Consider the following 25,136-nt stretch of genomic DNA (forward strand, 5'->3'; position numbering starts at 1 on the left):
AGATTTCGTGGTGAAGGTGACCCCGAACTGTGAAGGCAAAGGCACTGTGTGTTGCGCCTGCACAGGGCCCCACAGGCATCCCCTCTAATCGTAGTCTGGCTGGACATGGACTTTCTTTTCATGTGATGGCCACAAGCTCCTCTTCCTTGGTTCTTGATCCAAGTACTTTGTTTCTACTGACCACCAAGGGGAGGTCCAGCAGCAAGATCCTGGCCTCAAAGGCAAACCATAATGCCTACAAAGTGGAAGGTCACATCTGCACAGCCCCATTTTGAGGCAGAACAGAGGTACCCATTCACAATGCCCCTGGAGCACTAAACACAGGAAGTCATGAGAGCAGAAGTCAGATTTCCCACTTCTTCCATGAAGACTTTCTAGACTGAGTTTTGGAGAGCTGGCAGCTTCCTGGTCCAGGTCACTGTGTCTCTCCTCCTTTCCATCACTCCACTGACACATGCATTGCAAAGTGGTCATCGTTTTCCATTTACCTTTCAACCAGGAACACAGGGTAAAGCCCTGTGTTCACAGAAGTAGAATATGTTTCGTCTAAAGCCCTGACCCCAAAGAAACAAAATTCCTTCATATGTACAGACTCACTGAGCCTCAGGTTCATTCACTGTAAACTGGAGATAATAACACACACTCCTTAAGCCATTCTGAGGTTTAGAGACACTATCTTAATAGACCTCCCATCACACCCAGCCCAGAGTTGGCAACAATAAATCGTAGTTGTCACCACCACCTCGATTACCAATACCAACATCACCACCACTAAAGAGAGTCTGTCTCGGCTGACCATTATGTTGGGCCATGCCAGTTTCCAAATATTCTATTTTATGAAGAGCTTAAATACCAAATGGTGCAGTTATAGCTCATTTCAAATTGCATGCTGGCGTGGCTGTTAGTAATTATGTATAATTTATTCAGTCACCGAGCACACCTGGATCCTAAGAGCTTAGCATCTGCTCCTATAGATACTGACATTTGGTATTTGTAAAGTGAGTCAGGAACAAGGGTGGTAGGATGGGAGCCAGCAAGGGCTAGATAGAGGCGTTGATAAAATCTTAAAGAGAAAAAAAAAAAAAAAGGCATGCTCCTTCCACAGCTGTGCTGCTCCCCGCAAGCACAAAACTTCTTTTTGGAACGCCCTGAGAAGAATGATCACAACCCTGCCACGAGCTGGCAGTCAGAGCTGTTGGATTCTTCAGGGATCAAGCTCCCGCTTGTTGGACCGGGACGTTGGCATTGCTCAGGGCTGAGTCCCCCGCTCCTCTGCTGGGGGACAGTGCCAAGTCCTGACTCCCAGGAGGAAGGGAAGAGCACGGGCCTGAGTCCCATGGCCTGGCCTCCTGGGAACTGGGGTGCAGAGGGAGACATGGGGAGACTTCCCAACCCCGGGAGCTTCTGACACCTTGTCTCCAGCTGCCCCGGGCCAGGGGCTCAGGCCGGCTGAGGGGGCTACTCACAGGGCATCTGCAGGCAGTGGTGCAGGACAGACAGCAGGCAGGGGTAGGCCTCTGTGTGCTTCAGCTTCCTGTGGATCAGCTCAAACATCTGGGAAGCACTCTTGGTGTCGATGTGGACCTGAGGGTGTGGAGGGCACAGTGAATGGGGAGGGGGGAGGGGAAGGCAGCAGAGGAAGAGAATGGGGAGGGAGAAGACCCTGCTTTCATCCACTGAACCCCGTCCCGCAGAAGCATTCCTCTCCTGCCTCTGGTCCAGGCTTAAAAAAGAGACGGGCAGAGAAAAGGAGGAGAGAGCTGTGCTAATTGTATAAACCAGGGTTTCCCAACCTCGGCACCACTGGCATCTTGGACTGGATGATTCTTTGCTGTGGGAGGCTGTCCTGTTCACTGTGGGCTGTGCAGCAGCATCCTGGCCCTATATCTACCAGACGTCAGGGGATCCTCCTCGCGCCTGCTGTGACAGCTAAGAATGTCTCTAAACATTGCAGGTGTCCCCAAGGGAAGTAAAATCTCCCCTGGTTGATTCAAACTAAGGGAAGGAAGCAGGGGCCTGGATGATTCAAGGAGCACGTAGCATAGGTTCACGGGTGCAAATTCCAGACCGACCCTGTCGCTGCGTGACAACAGCAAGCTGCTCGTCCCTGCTAACGTCAGTTTCCTTCTCTTTAAATTCAGGGCTTTTTTTTAGAATATAAAGGGATGGTGCTTGGCTATTGAAGCACCACCCCAAAGGAGGTCTCCATGTGGATAGGGATTTTATAACACAATATTTAAGCAGCAGACGTGTGGATTTTTCAGGGTTACCAAGACTAAAATGGAAATGATGTTGTTTGCTAAGCATGATCAGGTTAGTGACGGGGAAAGGTATCTCAGGAAATTACCGGAAGACACGGAGAAAGTCATCCCAGGGGAGGCATTTGAGAGTAACCATGTGTAAGAATTGTCTCTCTTTCCTTTGGGGGTTGCAGTGGGAGATGCTCTCCCCGGTTAGGGTCTGCTGGTGAGGCCTGGCAGAGCCACCATACTGCAAGGGCTCCAGAAGCAGGACCTGGCCGTGGGGGCACCCACCAGGGAACCCGGCCAACAGCGGACCTACCACAGCACGGCATCTGGGACCCACTGCAGTCGCCCTACCCTTGCAGGCTCCTCACCATGTCAAACCTCCTGGCCAGCTCCAGGTCATCCTCGTTCCGGACCATCTCAAAGAAGTCCAAATGCCTAGACAGGACGGGGGGATAGAGGGAGTAGACATCACCGCCAGGCCAGCCCCGGGTGAGGGTTACAGCCCTTCCAAGCCCCCCACTGACTCAATCTGAAGGCTTCATTCAGGTGAGGCCAAGGCAAAGCCAGAAAGAAGCCAGCTGCCTGTATGTCAACACTCTCCTTTATAGAATCCCACGCCCATCCCTCGGGGAGGCCAACCGAGGGTCCTATCACCTTCCATCAGGCTTTCACAAGTTCGGAACTACTGACATTTGGGGCTGGGTCATCCCTGGCTTTGGGAGGTGGGTGTGTGAGTTCCAAGACGTGCACCAGCATCCCTGACCTCTACCCACCAGATGCCAGCAGAATCCCCCACTTTGTGACGACCACAGATGTCTCCAGGAGCTGCCGGATGTCCCCTGGCACCTGCAGTCAAGGACCACTGCCCTACATCTACCTTCCCCAGTGTTCTTTTTTTTTTTATTATTGGAGTATAATTGCTTTACAATGTTGTGTTAGTTTCTGCTGTACAACAAAGTGAATCAGTGAATATATATATATATACCCCCTCCCTCTTGGACCTCCCTCCCTCCCCGTCCCCCATCCCACCCATCTAGGTCACCACAGAGCACCGAGCTGAGCTCCCTGTGCTATACAGCAGGTTCCCACTAGCTCTCTATTTTACACATGATAGTGCATATATGTCAAACCCAATCTCCCAATTTGTCTCACCCTCCCCTTCCTCCCGTGCCCGCATGTCCGTTCTCTATGTCTGGCATCTCTATTCCTGCCCTGCAAACAGTATTGTCCCATGTCCCCACTCAAAGCCAATCTCTCATCTTCTACCCCATCCACTCCTCCACGCCACCACAAAAGGACCCATTCTCTCTCCCTTAAGACCTAACGTAATAAAATAGCCTGTGCGAGTGGGGTGGAACCAGAGGGGCTCACTAGTGACGCACAGGAGCTTCACTGTGCCCTTTGCTCAACAAAGGCCTTGGTGGCTTGCTTGCACCTTGGCGGGGAGCATTTCTTGGCTGAGCAGCGGGGCGCTGCGGGACGTTTAACATTCCTGGCTCCCTACAACCCATGCCAGTGGTGCCCCCCACCGGCCAGTTTGAAAACCAAAGAACACCCCTACATGGTTCCAAATTCCCCCCCAGCGGGCAGTACTGCCACAGCGGAGGACTACTGGGTCCACCTGCCTATAACATCAGAGGTCAGACAGGAGGTCAGCAAAGAGGACGGGCAGGGGCATAGGTGATGTGGGACGAGAAGGTGGGGACCTGCCCATCTCCCGCCCCCCGGAGCTGCTTCTGAATCGACGCTGGGTGCGGCAGGCGGTCTCCAGGGGAACAGAAACCTCTACAGGAGTCCTGACCACCCCCCACCGAGGCGCTGTTGCCACAGGTTTGCATGGGGACGGGTGACTAGGGCCTTACTTGTCCAGGATAGCATTCTCGTGCTGCCGGAGTTTGTCAATCACAGGCTGTATCCCCAGCATCAGGAACTCGTACCGTAGATGTAGACGGAACTCCAGATTATCCTGGGGGTCACCAAGGGAGGACCAGACTCACTGGCTGGTCTTGATTTCCACAGGAGTCCCCAGTGGCCCCCTCATTGCCACTCCAGTCCCACCACATCCCCTGCAGCAAACTCATGAGAACTGCTTTGAGTCCCAGAGTTGCAAGAAAGGGTGGGAGGAGACATCCTCTGACCTTGTTATTTACTCCCTTTAGCTCTCCTGCCTCACTTCCTTTAAGTCCTTCACCAGTTTTTTCTAAGTTTTTGGCCTCAAAGAGCAGTGCTGAAGAGTGATACAGAGCACACACTTTGGAACCAGACATTTCCTGGTTCCAATCCCTGCTCTGTCACTTATTGGTTTTGTGACTTTTGCAAAAGTCTTAGTTTCCTCATCAGTTAAATGGGCATGATATTACTTACCTACAGGAATGATATTCATAAGAACTGCTTGATGAGGTATGGTTAGCAACTAACCAGAACAGATGTCAGCATAAATAGCTAGTACTGACTCAGGTGACATCAGCATCTTAGGGACAGGTAATTCCCCCAATCCACCCCACCCAACTCAGGTCATCAGGACGGGACACAAAAAAAAGTACGCTGGCAGAAAAGAGGGAAAAGCAGAGATCATTAAATTGCCCCTTTTGACCTTCAACAAGCTGACCTTGACTGGGGCATCTGATTGCCTTAGAATTTGGGGAGTTCACCTGCTCTTCAAGTTCTTCTTCGACTGTTGCTATTTTTAAGGTCTGGGAATCCCATTCTGACCCCAAAAGAAGGAAAATCAGAAGTCACACCTCCTAACAGAAGGTGCTAGAAGAGCATGATCAGCCACCCCAGAAATCAGTCCAGAAGCAGGTCTTTAGAAAGCTCTAGAAAGAAGGGCCAACACTTGCCCTCCTCCCATAAATGATCCGCACCATCCTAAACAATCATCAGCCAGACAAGCTTGGGGTTTGTCCATGACACACATAATGCATGATGCGACCTAGGCAGGAAGCTCCCCAGGAACCCCTCATGACAGAGAGGTTTATGACAAGCTGTGCTTTCTTCGCCCCAAGTGAAGGAGGCAAGAGGTGATACAGATAATCTGAGGACAATGATGGTAGTGCCAGCCACACCGACCCTCTGCCACTTCCCCAGGCAGCACTCACGCCCTCTTCCCCAGGTCCGGAAAGCCAGGGCCCAGCAAGGGCACGGAGAAGATGTCTCACCTCTCCAGCGCCAGCATTGAGGACAGCGTTGATAAAGGACATGATGGCTGTTTTCAGATTCACTTCATCTCGGTATCGGCCCAGACTTCGGTCCAGCTCATTCAGCAGTGTCTGGACGGAAAGGCAGGATGGAAAAAGAGAGGAGGGCTCAGGATCCTATGAGTCCAGCCTCTGTGCCTTTGCTCCTGCCATTCCAATTGCCCAGAATGCCCCATCTGTTCTCTCCACCCAATCTACCCAACTCATCTTGGACCTTCCCTAAAGCTCACCTTTTCCAGGAAGCATCCTTTGCCTCTCTACATCTCAGCCCCAGTCCTACCTTATTGTCCTGTCCACTCAGCCTTGGGGACTTGCTTTATTTTGCTGGGCGATGCTGAAAAGATGCTTTAGCACTTTACAGCTGTTTACAGCTCCTCAGCCCTCCCTATCTGCGGCTCCCGTATGTGCAGATTCAACCAATGCCAGGTTGAAAATATATATATGTTTTAAATTTCAGAAAGTTCCAAAAAGCAAAATTTGAATTTGCTGAACACCAGTAACTGTTTATATAGCATTTATATTGTATTTACAGTTATTTACAGAGCATTTACATTATATTAGGTCCTATAAGTAATCCAGAGATGATTTAAAGTATACAGAAGGATGTGCATAGGTTATATGCAAATACTACACTATTTTATATAAGACATTTAAGTATCCACAGATTTTGGTATCCACGAGGGTCCTGGGACCAATCCCCCGAGGATACCGAGAGTAACTGTATTCGCTACCCAGCTCCTTGATAGCATGGACATTACCTTTTATCTCCTTTGCATCTTCTGCAAAGGGTCAGGGGTCACTTTCTGAACAGAGTAGGTGCTTTAAAATGTTTGATGACAGAATAAACATATAGTCTATAGTGGTGGATAAACCATAATGTTTGTGATAACAGTTCACATCTATTAAGACTTAGTACCAAGACACTATACTTATTGTCTATCTCTTTACCTGGAGCAGGTCAGGGAGAAGAAAAGAGAATAGCATGGCCTGAGTTCCCAGGACTGGTCCTAGTGTCCTTATAGTAGGCACTGGCCCAGGCATAGGGCCTAAAATCTCCATTCCAGAAATGGCATTCGATTCAATATTTCTTGACTGAGCCCCTTTATGAGCCAGGCACTGGGCTCAGAGATACTGAGCCACAAAAATGAAGCAGACCAATATTCCAGTCTCAAGGAACCCATGGTCTAGTGAGGAGTCCATTTTCCCAGCCAAACCGCCCCTCTCTTAAGGCTCCTCAGCTCTTTTTACATAAGCCCTCCACCAGCCCCGCACCTGGAAGCGCGTCCGCTCGGCTGCGTACACCTGGTAGTGTAGCATGGCCTGCAGCACCTTCTTGTGGCCGCCAGGCACCAGGCACACGGCGCCCAGGATCTCCAGCACGGCCACCTTGGTCTTGCTGTTCTCCGTGCGCAGGCTCTGTGCGATGGTGCTGATGGCCTCGGGCTGTGCCAGCACGTGCGCCCGCCCCTGGGAGTTGTTCATCAGAGCTTTGATGCAGCCGATGAGGGAGGTGTGGATGCGGCTTTCACAGGTGGCGTGGTCCATGCTCCGGAGGAAGTTCAGCAGACAGGTCAAGCCCTCCAGCTCGATGAAGCGGGTCACAAACCTGCCCAGACCAGAGCCATCAGCAAAACAGGTATCCTGCAGTTGCATATTATTCTGTATGCATTTTGCAAATAGCTACCCCCTTACCTGGGTACCACTGTGTCCCACTGGCAGTAGCCACTTGGTTCAGTTGTAAAGTTTATCTAAAGCACTAAAATCCTATCACCTCACAAGACTCAGATCTTATTTGCATTTTAAATACCATGCATTTGCACGTCGTTGACTGTGGGTTACACAGCTATGAAGGTGTATATGTGAAAGAGATGATCATGGTAATTATTAGGATAATTATCATGGCTGTTAAACCTGAAGACTCATCACCAACGAGGATGGGAATTAAGAGAATTACAGTCAGACAACAAGGAGGACTTGCAGACATGGGAGTCATCAGAGTCACTGCATCAAGGGATCAAGGCTGGGGAAGGCACTCTTCAAGGGATCCCTAAGAAAACATCTGAGTGATCTTGAATGTCAGCAAAAAACATTAAAAACCCTTTAGTTTAGGGGTTCTTAACCTGGAATCTGTGTTCCCCTAAGGGGTCTATGGCTAACATTCAGGGGTCCATGAACTTGGATGGGAAAAGAAAATTACACTTTTATTTTTGGTAACCTCTACCTGAAATTTAGCATTTCCTTCAATGATGAATGTAGGCAATAAACTATAGTGGCATTAGCAGAATCTGTGACTTTGTCACACAAAGAAATCACAGCTATTTTCATCTCTAATTACAGTTGCTATGGGTATCTCAAAATATCATTTCCACTCATCAGGGCTTCAAAATTATGGTGGTTGCTAGTTCTTATTATTTAAGGCATAAAGAAGTACATTTATTGCTCTCTCACAAATGTTTAAAATTTGGTAACTGTATTTCAATTTAATTGGTTCATTTTTAACTTTATCTATTCCTATCTATTTTACTATTTAAAAACATCCCTCTGATAAGCAGTCAATAGGTTTCACCTGGGTGGCAAAGTCATCCATGGCACACACACACACACACATACACACACACACGTACATACACACGCACACACACCGAGGCTTAAAACCCTTGATTCAGTAGAACAATAATTAATGATCTGAGGAAATGTCATAAATGAAGGTGAGGAAAGCACTACATATAATTAGTACATTTGATCCCCAGTGCATTTGTATTTCTACATGATTATAGAAATATGCCTAGAAAAATAGAACGTACTCTTAAATTGTTAAAAACAGGTATTATTTATTTTCTAGTTTACACTTTTATGTATTCCACAAAATGTCCACCATGACTGTGTGTGACTTTTGTAATCAGAATTTTATTATGGGAAAGAAAAATAAATGGAAGTGGGAGATGAAGCCGGGACCCTCCCCGCAGCCCTTCTACTTCGTGACTTCCTCATCCTTCCTGCATCCCCTGCCCATACAGACCCCCACCCCACCCCGCCTGAGCAACAAGCAGGGATTAGGGGGCTCCCGTTCTCCTTGATGCTATTTCCAGGCTGCTGGGTCAACCTAGACCACACACGTGCACGTGTGCGCACACACGCACACACACACACACACACACACACAGAGGAAGATCAGTGTGCTGGTAACAACTGGAGCTCTAGAGAAAGAAAAGAAAAAGGCCTGATTGTGGTGTTTGCCAATTTCCATGGTATAAATACCGCCAGCATAGCTGATTTCAAAGTATCAATGTGTGTCATTGAACGTGGAGCTGGGAAGAGATGCACCGTTTACGTATTCCCACCAGGCACACACAGTGGGTGTAAACTCACTGAGCACACGTAACAGGAAAGAGCATACAGGACAGTAAAATGTAGTCAAATCATCAGGTAATTAAGGAGTGATAAGTTTCAAGTACTAAATTACCTTTGTTTTTGATAGCATTTATTTAATCATGAGTTGATGTAATTTACATTTTCATCATAGCTATGTTTAACAACCAGCTTGCAAAACTGCTGAAAATTTTGAGAGTTGGCTCCCACAAGCCAGAATGAGTTGCCAGACACAAGAGGAGCCTGTGGTTCTCTTGGGTCCTTTCACTATGTGGCCTGGGATGTGGGGAGAGGCTCTTTTCAGCCCTTGAGACACCCATCCCCCCCTTCCTTGCCCGCTCCCACTCTAGATGGAGAAATCTCATCCAGAGACACCACATCGCCCCCTAGTGGCTGGAGTATTTCTCACCCACACTCACCCCTCTGGCGCGGGGCCCCTCATGTGCGCAGCTCTTCCTTGTGTACCTGTCCGTATGCCCACCCCCTGATCCTGTTCTGTTTTCCCAATAAAACAAGCACCTGCCTTCAGTTTCTCTTCAGGATCTGAGGTTGATCTCACCTTCCCGTGTTCATCTCCCCTCCCCAACATGCCCATCCTCTGGCAGCATCCCAGCTCCTCACAGAGGGGGAGTGGGAGCCCGGATGTGAAAGGAGGTGAAGCGAGCTCTAGGGGATGCTGGAGAGTGGAGGTGGCCAAGGGGACTGGGATAGGAGCGGAGCTCTGCCCGAAGCTTCGGGAAGCTGAGGGGACCGCTGGGTGAGGGGACGTGGAAGGAAGTGAGGGAAGGGGACATCACCTCATGGGCTGTGTCCGGAGGGCCGTCTTCAGGTCTTCCACGACTTGGTTCCTCATCTCCGTCTCCTCCTCATCAAACGCGTACAGACTCTGCATCTGAGGTCAGAGAAGGGGGCAGAGGTCACGCTGGGCTGCCTGTCTCCCGGCTCCCTGCCACTCCCAGCCCGAGTGTGACCCAGGGGCCGCCCTCGCCTCAGGAATGGTGAGGCCTCAGGGAACGGTTTACTAAGACAGAGTGACAGACTCTGAGAAGAGCCATTCCCAGGCCTCACTTTCCTCATCTGTAAAATGGGGAGAATGATCAGCCCAGACTATTTCCCAAGGCTGCATGATGTATACATAATAAATGTTTCAATGGTTTGGGGGGCTCTGAAGTCACACAGGGGAGGGAGGGATGAGGATAAAATCTTGAGAATAACTGGAAAGGTGCTGATCCCCAGAGGGGGTGGGCTGTGGGGTGCAGGGGAAGATGATGACCACTCTCCCCAGAGCCTTTCCAGGCAGGGCCGGGGCAGGACAGGGGGCGAGGCTCACCGCGGCCATGGAGTTGATGCGGTCGATGTAATAGTCAGGCCAGCTGGTCGCCAGCTTGTTGGGATCCTCCTGTTCCTGGAACAAGATGAAGGACTGGATGGACCACCACCCCCGCCCCCGGCAAGACAGGCCCACAGTCTGAGATCCTGAGCTTCGTCCCAGGTCAGCATTCAGATTCATCTCCCAGCCCAGCCTAGACGAGGTGACTTTGAGGAAGTTACAAAATCTCCCCAGGCTTCCATTTCTTCCTTGGCAAAAGGCAGATCGCGAACATCCAACCTCAGGACCAGCCAGTGACGTGGGCAGAAACCACGCAGGTGTATACACTTTCAAACAATATATACAATTAAAAATAAATTCTTTTTTTTTCCCTGTTATATTTGTTCTGACTCTATTTAATAAAATACAATTTTAAGTCTGTTGAGTCTAATGAAAATGTGTGCTTATAGTTTGTACATCTCCTTTTTCAAATTTTATTTTTTTTCTGATAATATCATTCCCATTGTATTTTACAGAAGTATTGGTCGGTGACAGTTTGGACCTTTAAAAACTTGGTCTTTCTCTCAGACAGTTTGGGAAGCACTGATTGACATAAAGCATTTGGTGCAGCGCCTGGCACATAGTAGGTACTCAGTAAACTGTAACTTTAAAAAGGAGGGAAAGAGACACTCCCAAGGCCCTGGGTTTGAAAAGAGGAAGGGTCTATGTAGCTGGGAGGCAGAGCCCAGATGAGACCTGGCCCTCAGGTCCCAAGAGAAAGCCTCAAGTCCTCCCCAAGTGTGGGCAGGAATGAGGGGAGCTGGGCAAGCATTGATGCTGACTGAAAATCCAGTCCTCTCCTCCGGCCACTGGATCTGCTTCTGGGCATTACACACACCCTCCTCCTTCCTGCCCCTGTCCCTGTTTCATTTGGATGTTCCCTCTCATCTGCTTTCTGCCAATTTCCTGCTTTCAAATTAGCATGAACATTTACTTCCTCCAGAACCTTCCTGATGAACCACCTGCCTGCCAGCTGGCCTGGACTTTGCCCTGCATCCCTCAGCCTCATCCACTCTGGCTTCATGATTTTGTTTCTTAAAATCCAAATTTTAGATCAGTGAGAAACCTGCCTTGATTGGGTCTGTGTGACTTCACGTGGATATATATGACCGAAGTCCCCAAATCCTAGCTTCCGCCTTAGAGAGGAGATCACAGAACACAAACGAACGTATCATGAAACACATACCTTCCTGCCTTCACTGGCTCCCCGTTTAGCCATTTCATATGCCTTTAATGAGCACCTACTACATGCCAATCACTGCACTGAACCCTGAAAGTACTGAACAAAAAGTCATACACATAGTAGTCTGTCTTGTGCCAGAGGCAGGGTGACCGGTGCTCTATGGTAGGACTGTCCATTTGTGGGCCATGGAAACGCAGGGTGGGGGGCATCTAACACAGAAGGCTCATGCAGGGGCTGGGGTAGGGGGTCTGAGAAGACTGGGCTGAGTTACTCAAGATTACTGAAGCTAAGAAAGGGGGAGGGTGTTAGAGACAAGAGGAAGTACCATGTGGAAAGAGAGGGCAGTGTGAAAGTGTGTGGGGAGATGACACACAACTTGGTTTGGAAGGTGGCGAGAGACGTCCTTACATTTTAGTGCATTTTTTATTTTAGCTGCATGAGGGATCAACGTCAGGGACCTCCAGAGTAAATCAGTTTGGAAAGTGGAGAACCACGAGATAGGATGAGTTACTCCTGAAATTAATTTTCTCCTCCCTCCCTCCCTCCCTTCCATGACTTGAGCTTTTTAAAGACCTGCTTTCCTCACAATGAGATTCCTAAACACAGAGCACAGTATTCTGCAGGTGCTTAATACATGCACATTGAGTTTACTAGACAGTGGCTTGCACTGCGTGCAGGTTCTCAGACCCTGGCAGGCCTGCATTCCAGCATCGTTGCAGCACTTGCCATGACTGGCTGGTGACTTTGCGTGAAGGCCTCTCTAGGCCTTCCTTGCCTCCTATTTAGAAAAAAAGACTAGATTGGGTTGCTCCTCAGTTCCTTCCAACTCTAGAATAGAGACCAATTTTATAAGCTCGGTCTGGCCCAGTATGGAGCCCAGGATGGAACAAATATCCTGCACGAGAAGAATTATAAAAGAGCCAGGAATGGGCTTTAAGGAGCACGAAGGAGAAACAGCCCCAAACCATCCCAGACCTGCCCGTCTTCTCCCAGGAGGGAGACTTCTGAGCCTCAGGTGCAGGAAGAACCAGGTCTTAGCTCCCAAACACCTATACACTCTTGAGGTCAAGCGAACAAGCTGCAAGCCTGAGAAACGAGAGGGTGGAGGGGTGGGGAGGAAGGTGGGCCAAGAAAAGAAAAATAGAGTGAAAGAAACAGGCTCAAATAGAAAGGAGGCAAGAGAGACGTCGAGAGAAAGAGATGAAGTAAAGAGACATAGAGATGGAGGAAGACAGCAGAAAGCACAGCCACTGGGAAAGCAGAGGGGAGGAGACAAAACCCAATTAAGCCCTGACTGCGGCCCGGCACATCCTTCTAGGGAGGACCACAATCGGGACTGACATCTTTTAATGAAGGAGAGGAGGAAAGGGAGGAAAGGGAGGAAAGGGAGGAAAGGGAGGAAAGGGAGGAAAGGGAGGAAAGGGTGGAGAGAGTGGAGACCAGTGTGTGTCCCTGATGTGTATGCTGCCCTGGGACAGGGACACAGCCTGGGATGGTGGGGTGGGGGCTAAAGATCCAGAAGAGACCACTCACTTCCCCCAAATGGAGTTCTTCCAACAGAGCTGCCCCCAGGTATGGCCCAGGGCGCACACCTTCCCCGCATACGCACAGACACAAGAAAGGAATCTAGACTTTTTTTTTTTTGGCTGCGCAGCTTGTGGGATCTTAGTTCCCTGACCAGGGATCGAACCCCGGGCGCACGGCAGTGAAAGCACGGAGTCCTAACCACTGGACCACCAGGGAATTCCCTAGACCTGTTATCGTACAGCTCCCTTACCCAGCACCAACTCCTGGAACCCAGTGGGCACCTGCTTACAGGATTTTTGAAAAACAGAATCCTATGTCCCTGAGTGTAAGCTCCATGACAGCAGGGATTATTTTTGTCCTGATTTAGTCACTGTCACTCCTCCAACACCTAGAACAGGACAGGTGTACAATAAATACTGGTTAAATGAACGAGCAAGCATGGAGGCAAGGGCTGCCCGCGCTGTGGACCCTGAGTGACAGCAGAGGGGAATCAGGGAGGGCACCTTCTTCTTGCTGCAGTAGATCTGCCATTTCTTCTCAGGCGGCAGTGCAAACACAGCCTCCCGGTTTTTGTCGGTGAGATCCAATTCATCCTGCAAAGACAACAAGAAATACGTCTGAAACCCAGACACGGTTGACCTTCGAATATTCAGCCCTACAGGAAATTACAGTTCCCTCGAATTCCCTCAAAGCCCTCAGCCTGCTGTCTTCCTCCAAAGAGCATCAAAGATATGATAGGGCAATTCTTCTTCTAGAAGTTCAGTCCCATCCTCCCATCTCCTTGCAGCAAGCCCTTGAGCTTCTATCCAAGCATCTTTCACTTCCTGTCCCCGTCCCTGGCTCCTCCTATCCAGGCCCCCTGTTCCCTGCCCATCTCCTGCATTGCTTTGCTAGCTCCTGGTCCTCTTGGCTGGAGTTTCCTGTCTTCCTTCCTTGTCCTTCTTAATCGTGTCAACACCACAAATCAAGGCTTGACAAAGAAAGAAATCAGTCTACTGATCCAGTTTTTGCCCTCACCCTTCAAGTCTCTGTGCCCTTTGAGTGTCTCCCCCAGAAAGTCTCTGGCTCCCCCAACCTCAGCATGGGTCCCAGCACAACCGAGGAGACCTGGTAAAGATGAAGAGCTGAGCAACTCTCTCGGCAACAAGGGCACGCCATGACGCGGGAGGTCTGCTGCCCATGGAGGTGTGCCTGCCAGGGACAGCCCTCCGGCTGCACCACCACCAAGACAAGGCCATGCACACGCAGGCTGAGCCCCAGCAGCTGGCCCACGCTTCCCCAGGAGCAGGACAGGGCAGTTTCTGACATCATCAAATTTAGGGTAACTCTATAGGTAGTTTGGGATGATTTTATAGGTTTTGCTGCGCTGAATGGCCCCTAAAAAAGTTCTCTTATTGAAAATTCTCCTCCTGTGATTCATGAGTTATGCAGGGGCTCATCAAAAAAAAAATAGTTAATGGGCCATGGGAACATAATGTGCTTTTCAGCTCAATTCTTGTAAGTTATTTTAAAAAAATAAAAGCAAAACTTACATTAAGACAAAAAAAAGCATAGTATTACTAATCTTTACATTTTCTAAAGTGATAGTGAAAGTAATATCTAAGAAGGCACAAGGATCTTAAATATCAATATCTATACTGTTTGTCCTTTACTTTTATTCAACGAGAACATTTTAGACTTTCCTTCACATAGATCAGAACTGTCCAATAGGAATGTAATGTGAGACACATGTATTTAAAAAAACGTTCTGGTCACATTAAAAAATTAAGAAGGAATAGTTGAACTTAATTTTAATAATACACTGTATTTAACCCAAAATATCTAAAATATGGTCATTTCAAAATATAATCAATGTTAAAAAAAAAAATGATCAATGAGGTATTTTACATTCTTTTTTTCAAACTAAGTCATCAAAATCTGGTGTGGATTTCCCATTACAGCTCATGCTGGTTTCAGACCAGCCACGTTTCAAGTGTCAGCAGCCCCACGTGACCAATGGCTGCCATCCTCAAAGGCACATTCAAAGAGAACTTGAAACTATGCCCATCGGGTCACCTGCCTTTCGAACTAAAGACTCCAGCAGATCTAATGCTAAAGGAAGGTTCTTCCCTAGAACCACTCTCTTCATATCCCAGGAATGTCCCCAGACCCTGCTCAAGGTTTCTGAAGCATTTCCTTTCCATGGTCAGAATCAGAAATAAAAGAAAAAGACAGAGTTCTGTGCACCTGACACTGCCCAGCACAAACTGCATCTCTTCTACTTTTGCTTATGCAGTTAGTTCCACCCGGCCTGCCCTCCTGGCCCACCCATCCTGTGGACCCTGGTCTAATTCCCGAGCTCAAAGTTACCATCTTCCCGCAAGCCTTCCACAGCCCCTCCCAGGTAAGAACACCTCTCCCTTCCTGAACTCCAGAGCAGTTATGTTCAACCTTGTATTCTGGCTACGTACACACTTGTCTTTTCTCACCAGTGGTCTCTGTCACTAAATCGAAGGACCCTTCTTGGCGATTTGGCTCAGCCCAGGTAGCCCAGGACTCGGCGGACCATCCACTCCTTACTGAGTCTCTCTTCCCTGGTTTCCTGGACATCCACACTCTTGGGCAGTCCCTCCTGCTTCACTCTATGTTCCTCTTGGGACCCCTGACTTCTCCTCCTCTCTCCTACCATCCAACGTTGAAGTCCCAAAGGGCACCATCCTGGGTCCTCTCCTCCCCTCCACGCTTCCCTGGGTGAAGCCTTCGCAGCCATTCCCAAGGACTCAGTGACGATCCTAAACTCTCTCAAACCTGTACCTCCAGCCCACCAGTGTCCTGAGCTCCCGATCCTGGCACCCAGGTGCCTCCTATACTGATCAACTTTGGTGACCCTCAGGTACCTCCCACACTCATGTAGTGTCAGGATGTGCCAGGCACTGTTCTCAGTGCTTAAGGTTTACTCATTAAACTTGCAACAGCCCATTTTACAGGTGAGGAAACTGATGCACAGAGAACATATGGAAACTGCGTTCATCCTCCCAGTCCCCTAAGTCTGGGTCTCCACTGGCACATCCTGCCCTGTACAGGGTCCCACCATCCACCCACAACCTCACGTAAGAAACCTGGTGTTTCCTGGTTCCTGCTCACTCACCAACCCCAACAAATCCTGTTATACTTCCTTCTCAGTAGCTCTTGAATCTGTCCAATTCTCCCCATTCTCACTGCTAACACTTTAGTCCAAGCCACCATCCTCCCCAGCTCGGAGTGCACCAAGAGCCTCCCAATGGTCTACACAGAACCCTTCTTCAACAGGGTACCCTTCTTCATGGAGGGACCCTACTTTTTTTTAGGCAAGTAGATTGGATCACCTCAAACCCCTGCTTAACCTCTTCGGTGGCTTTCTATCACCCTTAGGATCGAATCCAAAATCCTTGGTTAGTCTCATCGTGATGGTGTTCCCCCCAAAAGGACCCAGCTCTTTCCTGACTAGAGACTCTCACATCTGCTGCTGCTTCTGCGGGGGACTCCGTGGCCCTATTCTGCACCTCCATTCACTTATCTAACCATTGCTCTGCGTTCAGATCTCAGTGGAAGTGTCACTGCCTCAGGGGAGCCACCATGACCCCGGGTCTGGAAGAAGCCTCCCCGCTAGACACTCCCACAGCTCCCCAAACATTTCCTTTCAAAACACCCACCACATTATCACTACTGTTCAAGATCGGCCTTCCCGTTCGGCGTCATGTTCTTGGGGGCAGGAGCTGCTCCTATTGGTTCGTCACTAAATCCCTGGCAGCCCCACGGGGCCCAGCACACAGCAGTCTCTCAAGAACTATTTTTCATTTGTTTGATCAATACCTCACGCTAGTCTTCCTGCAGACAAGACGGGTCTGACTCATCCTTTTTTGCCAAAGTACCTTGTAAAAAAAAAAAAAAACCCTGCCACTTAAAATGCTCAATAAATACTTGGTGACTAAAAGGGCCAAAGGAAGGAACACCCCTCGACATGTCCTTCTTTCAAAACTCACGTGCTCTGCTCAAGAAGATGTCCCTGCCTGGGATGATGTAAGAAATATATTTTTCATCTTCATTCCCAGCTCCTATCCTAGAGCTCTTAAATCCCTTGGAATTTCATGAATGATAGAAGTGATAGGAATATCTTTTGTTCCTGACACAGAGCTCCTAAATCCCTTGGAATGTCCTGGGTGACAGGAGCCTCTTTTCTCCTAGGGAGGTGACTCTTGGTGGACCCTAGATAGCTTCGAGGTGGAGGTTGGCCGCCAGTAGGATCAGGTCTTGATTAGAAGCCTAGAACATTCAGCCTCACTTCCCAAACTCTGGGGAGAGAAGGGCTACAGATCAAGTTGAAAATCTATCATGTCGAAACTGCCATAAAAGCCCCTAAATGGCAAGGCTCAGAGAGCTTCCGGCTGGGTGGATGCATCCATGGGCTGCGAGGGTGGGGAAGCCCGAACTCCACAGGGCAGACTCCTGTGCTCAGGACAGGAGCCTTACGCCTCTGGGTCTAACCCTACGTACACCTTCATCTGGCTGCTTACATGTATTCTTTAGAATATCCTTTATAATAAACTGGTAATAGTAAATAAAGTGTTTCCCTGAGTTCTGTGAGCGGTTCCAGCAAATTATCAAACCTGAGGAGGGGATGGTGGGAACCCCCGATTTGTAGCCACATTGGACAGAAGTGTGGGGAAGCTGGGACCCACCACCTGTGGTTGGCGTCTGAAGTTGGGGGCTGTCTCGTGGATCTGAGCCCTTAACCTGAGGGGTCTGCGCTAACTCTGGGTAGTAAATGTCAGAATTGAGTTAAATCGTAGGATGCCCAGTTGATGTCTGTATAAAACTGGAGAACCGCTTGGTGTGGGAAAACCCACATATTTGGCGTCAGCAGTATTCTGCATAAAAAACAGATCTCGCAGGACTAACACGGATCAGGCTGTTATAGAATAGCTAACGCTATTCTACGCTAGCAAAGGCTTTGTTCTCTCCCACCTCCGGCCCCACCCTGAGGAAAGGCATGAATCACGACAGTGAGTTTTCCTGAAGCTGATACGATGAGGAAGGTGGATCACTTTTTCTCATCACGTGCATGGTCCCGTCTTACAGTGGTCCTGTGATTTGAAGAGCTGGATCGCCTTAATCAGATACATCCGCGACCGAATCCAAGTATGAAACCCCGTTCCCAATCACACTGCCTTGTTTCTCTACAGGCCAGCCATGAGAATGAGGGACCAAGAGCTAATGGTAGATGACCTTGTGCTTATTGCTCTCTGCCAGGGTTCAGGCCTGAGTCCTGGGCACGGGTCCTGCTCCCCAATCCGGGATTTTCTTTGGTGTGCAGGCTTTGTCTCACCATCAGACCTCCCAAGAGAGGAATCATGCTTCTTTCCTGTTCTGTCTCTTTGTGGTCAGAGTATGACATGTCACACACAGGGTGCTGCTGTGGTCTGAATGGGTATCACAAAGGGTCAGGAAGAGCTGCTACCAGTATAAACGATAGAGCTTCTGTCTTCCCCAGGCTAGACATGGGATGTCATCATCCCAGACCCTACCCACGTTCCAGGTGTGATACAGGCATCTCTACCTTCTTGTTTCTAGTTAATCATCCCCTGTTCTGAGACTTGTGGTTGCCAAAGGGGAGGGGGTTGGGGGAGGGATGGAGTGGGAGGTGGGGATGAGCAGATGTAAGCTATTATGTATAGAATGGATAGACAACAAGGTCCTACTGTATAGCACAGAGAACCATATTCAATATCCTGTGATAAACCATAGTGGAAAAGAATATAAAAAATGTATACATACGTATGACTGAATCACTTAGCTGTATAGCAGAAATTAACACAACGTTGTAAATCAACTATACGTCAATGAAAAGAAGAAAATCATCCCCTGTTCTGAGGTACCCGGTGTCCGCCTACAGAATTCCACCCTGTCTCTTCTTTCTGTGCTTGAGATAAAAGGATCCCAGGGAAATTCCAGCGAGCAGAAGAGAGAAAGGTGCCAAGTGCTCTGATGTTCTCTGAGGCCCCTCCCTGCCTGATTTCACAAAGGCCTGGACCTGCTCCTCTCATGGGAGCCTGCTGCTACCCCGCGAGGTCTAAAATCCAGTGGAGATACGACGGAGGTCCACCTTTCATGGTGCCCACCCCAGTGAGTGACTCTGTTTCTCCCCCATAGCTGAAATGTCCTCAGGGCCCACCTCAGCCCCAAGCAGAGTTTCAGTAGGTGAAGATGCCAGCACATGGGTCCTTGCCCTCTGTCTGGCTCTGCCTGCTCTAGCCGTGGCCCTCCCCATTGCCAACCCCCCCCTCCCCTCCCACCCCCTCACTCACCACCAGCTCTGCAAAGCGGACGTTCAGCTCCTCTGGGTTGGGGATAGGACTGGAGAACTCCATGTACTGCAGGGGGTGGCTGTCCCGGAGGTTGATCTCAGGGAGGTCGCTGCCCCCAAAGCAGCACAGGAAGCCCAGGCCATGGCGGCTCCTCTTGCGGGGGGCCATGGTCACTGCCAGCTGGGGGGATGGTCCGCAGGCAGATGCCCTAGGTCCTCATGGTGATCTGGGTAGAACAGAAAGCACAGAGTGGTCAGGCACGGCAGCCAGGTGAACAGGGACGTGGCCTGCCGCCATGACTTCGTTGTCCAGCTGTCAGGAGCCTTCAACCCAACAGCCAAGCCCCTTCCTTCTCCCACAGCCATGAACACTTTCAGATTCTCCCTCTGTGCCCCTAGAGGAGACAGGAGGGCTGTCGTCACAGAACGTGACTTCCAGGAGGTCAGAGTTGGCACTCAGCCTACCCTCTCTCTGACTGTACAGACGGGAATCTTGTTCCCTGTCCTCTGGTCCCGTGCAGACCAGTTTCCAGCAGGGATCCCTTACTCGCTTGATTCACTCCAGGGTCTGGGGATACCTGCTTTAAAGGTGTCATCCAATAGGGAGGGAAGGGCTGAAGTCGGCCGGCAGGGGAGACACCGAGCTAATCACATGGCATGGTTCCTGGAGTGGGGGCCTCCAAGGGAGCAGAGGATGGAAGGCTTGCACAGCTTTCTGCCCAGTCTGTTGCAGCCAGGCATGTTTGGATGAATGTGAAATATCAACAGGGCGTGGGTTCACCCACCCACCCAGAAAGAGGGGTGAGCTGGGGGAGCCATTAGAGTGAACCCTCAGTAAGGAAATGGGGCTGATCATTGGAATGGTGTTCAGCCAAGAGTGAAGGGAATCTGGTCAAATCTGCTTTCCATACTGACCAAGAACAGAGGACATCACTATGGCCAGAGATCAGAACTGAGGGCCACCCAACAGTTGGGTGGTTGTTGGAACAGAAAGGGTTAAGTCTTTGCCACTGGGAGAGCCTAGTTCTATGGTGACCAGCATGAGGCTGAACATTGGCCCTAGTCATTGATGTCACACAGCTACCAGGTAGGTTAAGCCCAATTATCTGCACATGGGCTTCCTGAAAGGGCCAAATGATCCTTGACCAATGGTTCCTAAACATGGTTTCAGATCTGGGCGGGTTCACTAGAGAGAGCATTGCTTATCCACCACCCTGCTACCCAGCCATATTCTCCTCATATTAACATATCCTAATTTTTTGAATATAAATAAGATTCTGCCTTTATCCTTATTGAATATTACATCACAGGTTTAGGGTCAAGATTTTTTCTAATTGTGGCAAAATACATAGAACATAAAATTTACCATTTTACCATTTTTATGCGTATAGTTCAGTGGCACTAAATACATTCACATTGTTGTGCAACCATCACCACCATCCATTTCCCGAATTTTTTTCCATCTTGTAAAACAGAAACTCTGTACTCACTGAACAATAATTTCCCATTTCCCTTTCCCCCTAGCCCCTGGCAACCACCATTCTACTTTCTGTCCCTGTGAATTTGTCTACTCTAAGTACCTCCTGTGAGTAGAATCCTACAGCATTTATCCTGGCTTATTTCACTTGGCATCATGTCCTCAAGGTTCATACTTGTGGTAGCAGAAATATCCTGTCTTTTTAAGGCTGAATAATATTCCACTGTATGCATATACCACACTTGGCTTATCCATTCATCTCTTGACAGGCACTTGGGTTGCATCCTCCTTTTGGCTATTGTGAATGCTGCTGCTATGAATGTGTACAACTATCTTATTGTGTCCCTGCTTTCAGTGCTTTGGGGTAATACACCCAAAGGGGTCAAGGTATTTTTGAGTCATGATTCTTAGCTGTTTCTCCTGGATTTGGGTCATTAACAGAATGATCAAAATGTCTCCATGGTCTTTACTTACACTGTTGCTAAAAATCTTGACCACAGCAAGGATAGCGACAGGCCCAGATGACGTAGCTACCTTGTCTGGGAATGCCAAAGAAGTAGTCATTAACAGTCTCAGGGGATAGTCCTTCAACCAGCTCTGAACCCATGAACCCATGCGCTTATCTAGCCCTCATTTCTTAAAGACACCCCAGGAGATTGTTTCCTAAGTCCTTGTGGACCTCCAAATACGTCAAATCCAAGGCATTCCCTTGAACCAAGTTCTAGAACCTTATCAAAAAGAGATAAATGTGGCGTAACTTGTTCCTAGTGAACCCAAGGTTACTCAAGGAGAACATTGCTTTATTTCCTAAGCCCTAACAATCTAGCTAATAAATTAGCCATCTGAGCTGGCCTCTCATAAGACATGATGCATTTTAATCATCACTCAAGAGTTTTTTTACTGGCTTCACTTTTTCTTTCTTTATAAACTTTGTGACACTTTTTAAAAAATGTTTGCTAGCATTTATTAAATGTATCTGAACACAGAACTTTCAAAAAATTTTCTACAGAATTATTTTCTACCGAAGATATTTTAAGAAATATTGCCCTATACAATCCAAGAATTATACATCTTTTCTACAATATATACAAACCTCAGGTTATTCACGCAAAGGGATTTGATCCTTCCTTCCCTTTATCTATCTATCTATCTATTAAATTAGGAGTTTGGGATTAACGTATACACACTACTATATATAAAATAGAAAACCAACTAGGACAGACTGTAGAGCACAGGGAACTATACACAACATTTTTTAATAACCTGTAAGGGAAAAGAATCTGAAAAAAAATAGCTATATATGTATGTGTAACTGAATCACTTTGCTGTACACCTGAAACTAACAGCACATTGTAAATCAACTGTATTTCAATTAAAAAAAGAAACACACTATCCACGGTTGCCTTGTATTATTGGTCATCTTTTCTGGGTTTACGTATTGCCTCTCCACAGCTACAGTGAAGGCTCCTTGAGGGCAGGGGCCATGCCTCCTGCTTCTTTGACATCTCCCCCCTTTATGGCTAATAAAATGCCTTGTGCTTAGTGGGTGCTCAGTAAATATTTTTTGGTCAGTTGGCAAACAACCTGTGCTCATGGAAAAGGAGAAGAGGGGTCTTTATCAATCAGTCGAGAAGTATTGATTGAAATCTCTGATTCCTAGTAGTTAAGCTATCAGGAACCCTTGAATGGAACAAGGGGACAGTCTCGAGGCTGGGGGTAGAGGAAGCAGCCGGCAGACTAGTGCAGAATCCTGGTTTATGTTGACAAAGGGCTGCAATAGGCTGGCGGTTGAGGAATCAGGGAGGAAGGGAGACATTAAAGCTCTCCAGGCGACTTGATAGCCAATGGGCAAGAGTGGGTGGGACGAAACCCTGGCATCCCACTGTGAGGCTCAGTAAAGCACTAATTCTGTAGGTAGATAGGGGTGGACTCGCCTGGGTCCTCTGCGCATCCTCAGTTTAGGATGATGATGCAGAGTCCAGACCAGGTCCCCTTGGTTTCATCAGCTTCCAAAATGCAGCTGCAGCTGGCGGGCAAGACTGCTTTGTTGAGGGCACAAGCATGGGAGCGCAGGTCCTAGAGGCTTGGTGAGGCTGGGTGGAGGGCATGACGGGGCGGGGGATGGGCTGACGTCTGGGAGGACCTGCGAACTCTCTTCTGCCTTCACTTCCTCGACTTCTCGCTCCCTCACTCTCCCTCCTTGTCCTTCTTTGCCTTCAGCCTCTGAGCCAGGCTTTCCCAAGGGCAGTCAGGGCGGGGGCCGGGGGCTGGCATATAGCTAGCCTACTCCGTTAGTCTTACACTAGCTGTTCACAGCTCTGACTGCTCTGATTGGTTGGTGCCAGGCCATAACTGTCTTGAAATATTTTTAAGGTCTCCCCTGAGTACAAGAAATGAGGTGGAGTGGCCTCAGGAGGAGGGAAGAAGGAAGAAGTAGGCACAGACCCTCCAAACAGGAAGTGCCACCCCCACAGAGAAGGGCCCTAACTGCACCCCCTTCGGCCCCCGCCCCGGGAGCGCCGCATTCTTGCCCTTTTAAGGGCAGCCTGCTCACAGCTCCTCAGCGTGTTTATGTTCCTGAAGATGCCCTCCTCCCCAGGAACCCCTCTTCAGCCTGTCCCTTCCTCCCTTTCTTGGGGCCCCTTCTGAAGATCCAAGGCTAAAACCCCAGGCCCTCAGCTGGAAAGCATCTAGCTTCACAGAAGAGATCTGAAAATTGAGGTCCAAGGAGGAAACGTCTTATCTGAGGTCACACAGCTATGGGGACAGAGCTGGGGTTGAAACCCAGGACTCCAGCGTTCAGGCTGTGGTCTGGTCACTACCCTCACCAGAGCTCCTCCTCCCATGTTAATGCCCCTTGTCTCCATCTTGCCCCAGCCCCCCTGCAGCCTTCCCCCACCAGAGAAGACCGGACTCTACAGCTCAGTTTAGAAACAGCTCCAGGAAATTCCCTAGTGGTCCAGTGGTTAGGACTCAGCACTTTCACTGCCAGGCCCCGGGTTCGATCCCTGGTTGGGGAACTAAGATCCCGCAAGCCACATGGTACGGCCAAAAAAAAAAAAAAAAAAAATAGTATTAAAAAAAAAAAAAGAAATGTTTAAAAAAAAAAAGAAATAGCTCCAATAAACAAGGTTCCCTGTAGACCAGGAGACGGTATGGAGATCCCAAAAGCCACCTGCTTCTCCTCCACTGGGAGGAACTATCTCCATCTCCCACCGCCCCGATTTCTCTCCCACCCCTGCTCTAGCCCCCCTTCACTCCAGCAGAGGCTTTGAAGTCAGACGGACTGGGATTTGACTCCTGGCTTTGCCTTCCCATCTGGGTAACCCTGAGCAGGAGGTCTTAACCTCTGAGAACCCCAGGTTCCTCATCTGTGACACCAAGGTAACAATGGCATTTTCCTCATTGGGTTTTGGTGAAGAATAAACGATATAATGTAAGTAAAATGCCAGGAGCACCGCAGGCATTCAATAAAGAAGGCCAGCACTGCTACTGTGGCTTCATTATCACGATCACCGGCAAGGTGAGACTTGCCCTGCCCAGAGCCTGAACCGTGAGCCCTTCTCTGGGCACAGACGGGGCCACCAAGTCCTGGCATTGTAGGAACTTGCTCAGCCAGATTTAAGAAGCCACCCATCTTTGTCTTTGGTAACTGGGACGTCTGAACCAGAGGATCAGGGCTTTTCCTCAGGCTCTGAGCTACCTCTAGTTGGAAAAGTAAACCATTGTCATTGACCCTGGGCAGGGAGTGGAAATGTGGAGGTGGCCAGAGTGATTCATTTCTGCAAAATCCTTTTACAAAGAGGAGCCATGGAGGGTCTGCCCATCAAAGGAGAATTGAGAAGCAACATGGAAAAACAGGAAGCAACAACAGAACAAAAGCCAGTGGACTTGAACTTGGGCCTGAGAAATTGATCCCACCCCCCCTACCACCACCACCCACCTTTCTCTCCATGGAAACTTCCCCAACACCAACAGCTCCAAGCCCTCCATTTCCTGTCTGCCTGCCCCCTCCCCTTCTCCCCGTGGGGACAAGGTCTTCCCAGGACTGTCAGTCCCTAAACCCAGACCAAGTGGCCCATGACGCCAAACTATCCGGTCACCACCCATAAGCCCTCCTGTAACTCTCTCGGGGCCTCCAGTCCTCTGGGTCCGGCCAGACTTTACCTCATCACGGTCGCATCCTTCCACACTGTGGAGAAAACATAGCTCCTTAACTCAGGGGACAGGGCTAGTCACGAGGCAGCTGTGGGTCGGGGGCCACAATGCCATCCTCTCTGGGCCTCAGTTACCTCTCTGTCAGGGTTCAACTGAAGACCTCCGAGGGCCCCTTCAGGTCTAACCATCCACATTGCCTGGCTCAGTCTCCTTCCCAAAGATCCCCTTAGGGGCTGTCCTCAGCCTACACTGGGCGCTCCTCCCACATTCCACCCCAAGCCAGGA

At 49.2% G+C, this 25,136-nt stretch overlaps 1 protein-coding gene across 3 annotated transcripts in view; it reads right to left on the reverse strand.

Annotated features, from left to right (window-relative positions):
- DAAM2 (dishevelled associated activator of morphogenesis 2) overlaps positions 1 to 25,136 on the reverse strand; it is a 110,479-nt gene that overhangs the window by 25,444 nt on the left and 59,899 nt on the right. For all 3 annotated transcript variants that reach the window (XM_036868024.1, XM_036868026.1, XM_036868025.1), the window contains exons 2-10: positions 19,218 to 19,443; positions 13,398 to 13,487; positions 10,146 to 10,220; positions 9,613 to 9,707; positions 6,719 to 7,052; positions 5,408 to 5,518; positions 4,112 to 4,215; positions 2,618 to 2,684; positions 1,467 to 1,584 (exon numbers count right to left, since the gene is read on the reverse strand). In XM_036868024.1, coding sequence (XP_036723919.1) covers positions 1,467 to 1,584; positions 2,618 to 2,684; positions 4,112 to 4,215; positions 5,408 to 5,518; positions 6,719 to 7,052; positions 9,613 to 9,707; positions 10,146 to 10,220; positions 13,398 to 13,487; positions 19,218 to 19,385 — 1,162 coding nt within the window. In that variant the 5' untranslated portion in view covers positions 19,386 to 19,443. The remainder of the gene's footprint in view (positions 1 to 1,466; positions 1,585 to 2,617; positions 2,685 to 4,111; positions 4,216 to 5,407; positions 5,519 to 6,718; positions 7,053 to 9,612; positions 9,708 to 10,145; positions 10,221 to 13,397; positions 13,488 to 19,217; positions 19,444 to 25,136) is intronic.

This window comes from Balaenoptera musculus, chromosome 11 (genome assembly GCF_009873245.2).
Source record: "Balaenoptera musculus isolate JJ_BM4_2016_0621 chromosome 11, mBalMus1.pri.v3, whole genome shotgun sequence".
NCBI lineage: Eukaryota > Metazoa > Chordata > Mammalia > Artiodactyla > Balaenopteridae > Balaenoptera > Balaenoptera musculus.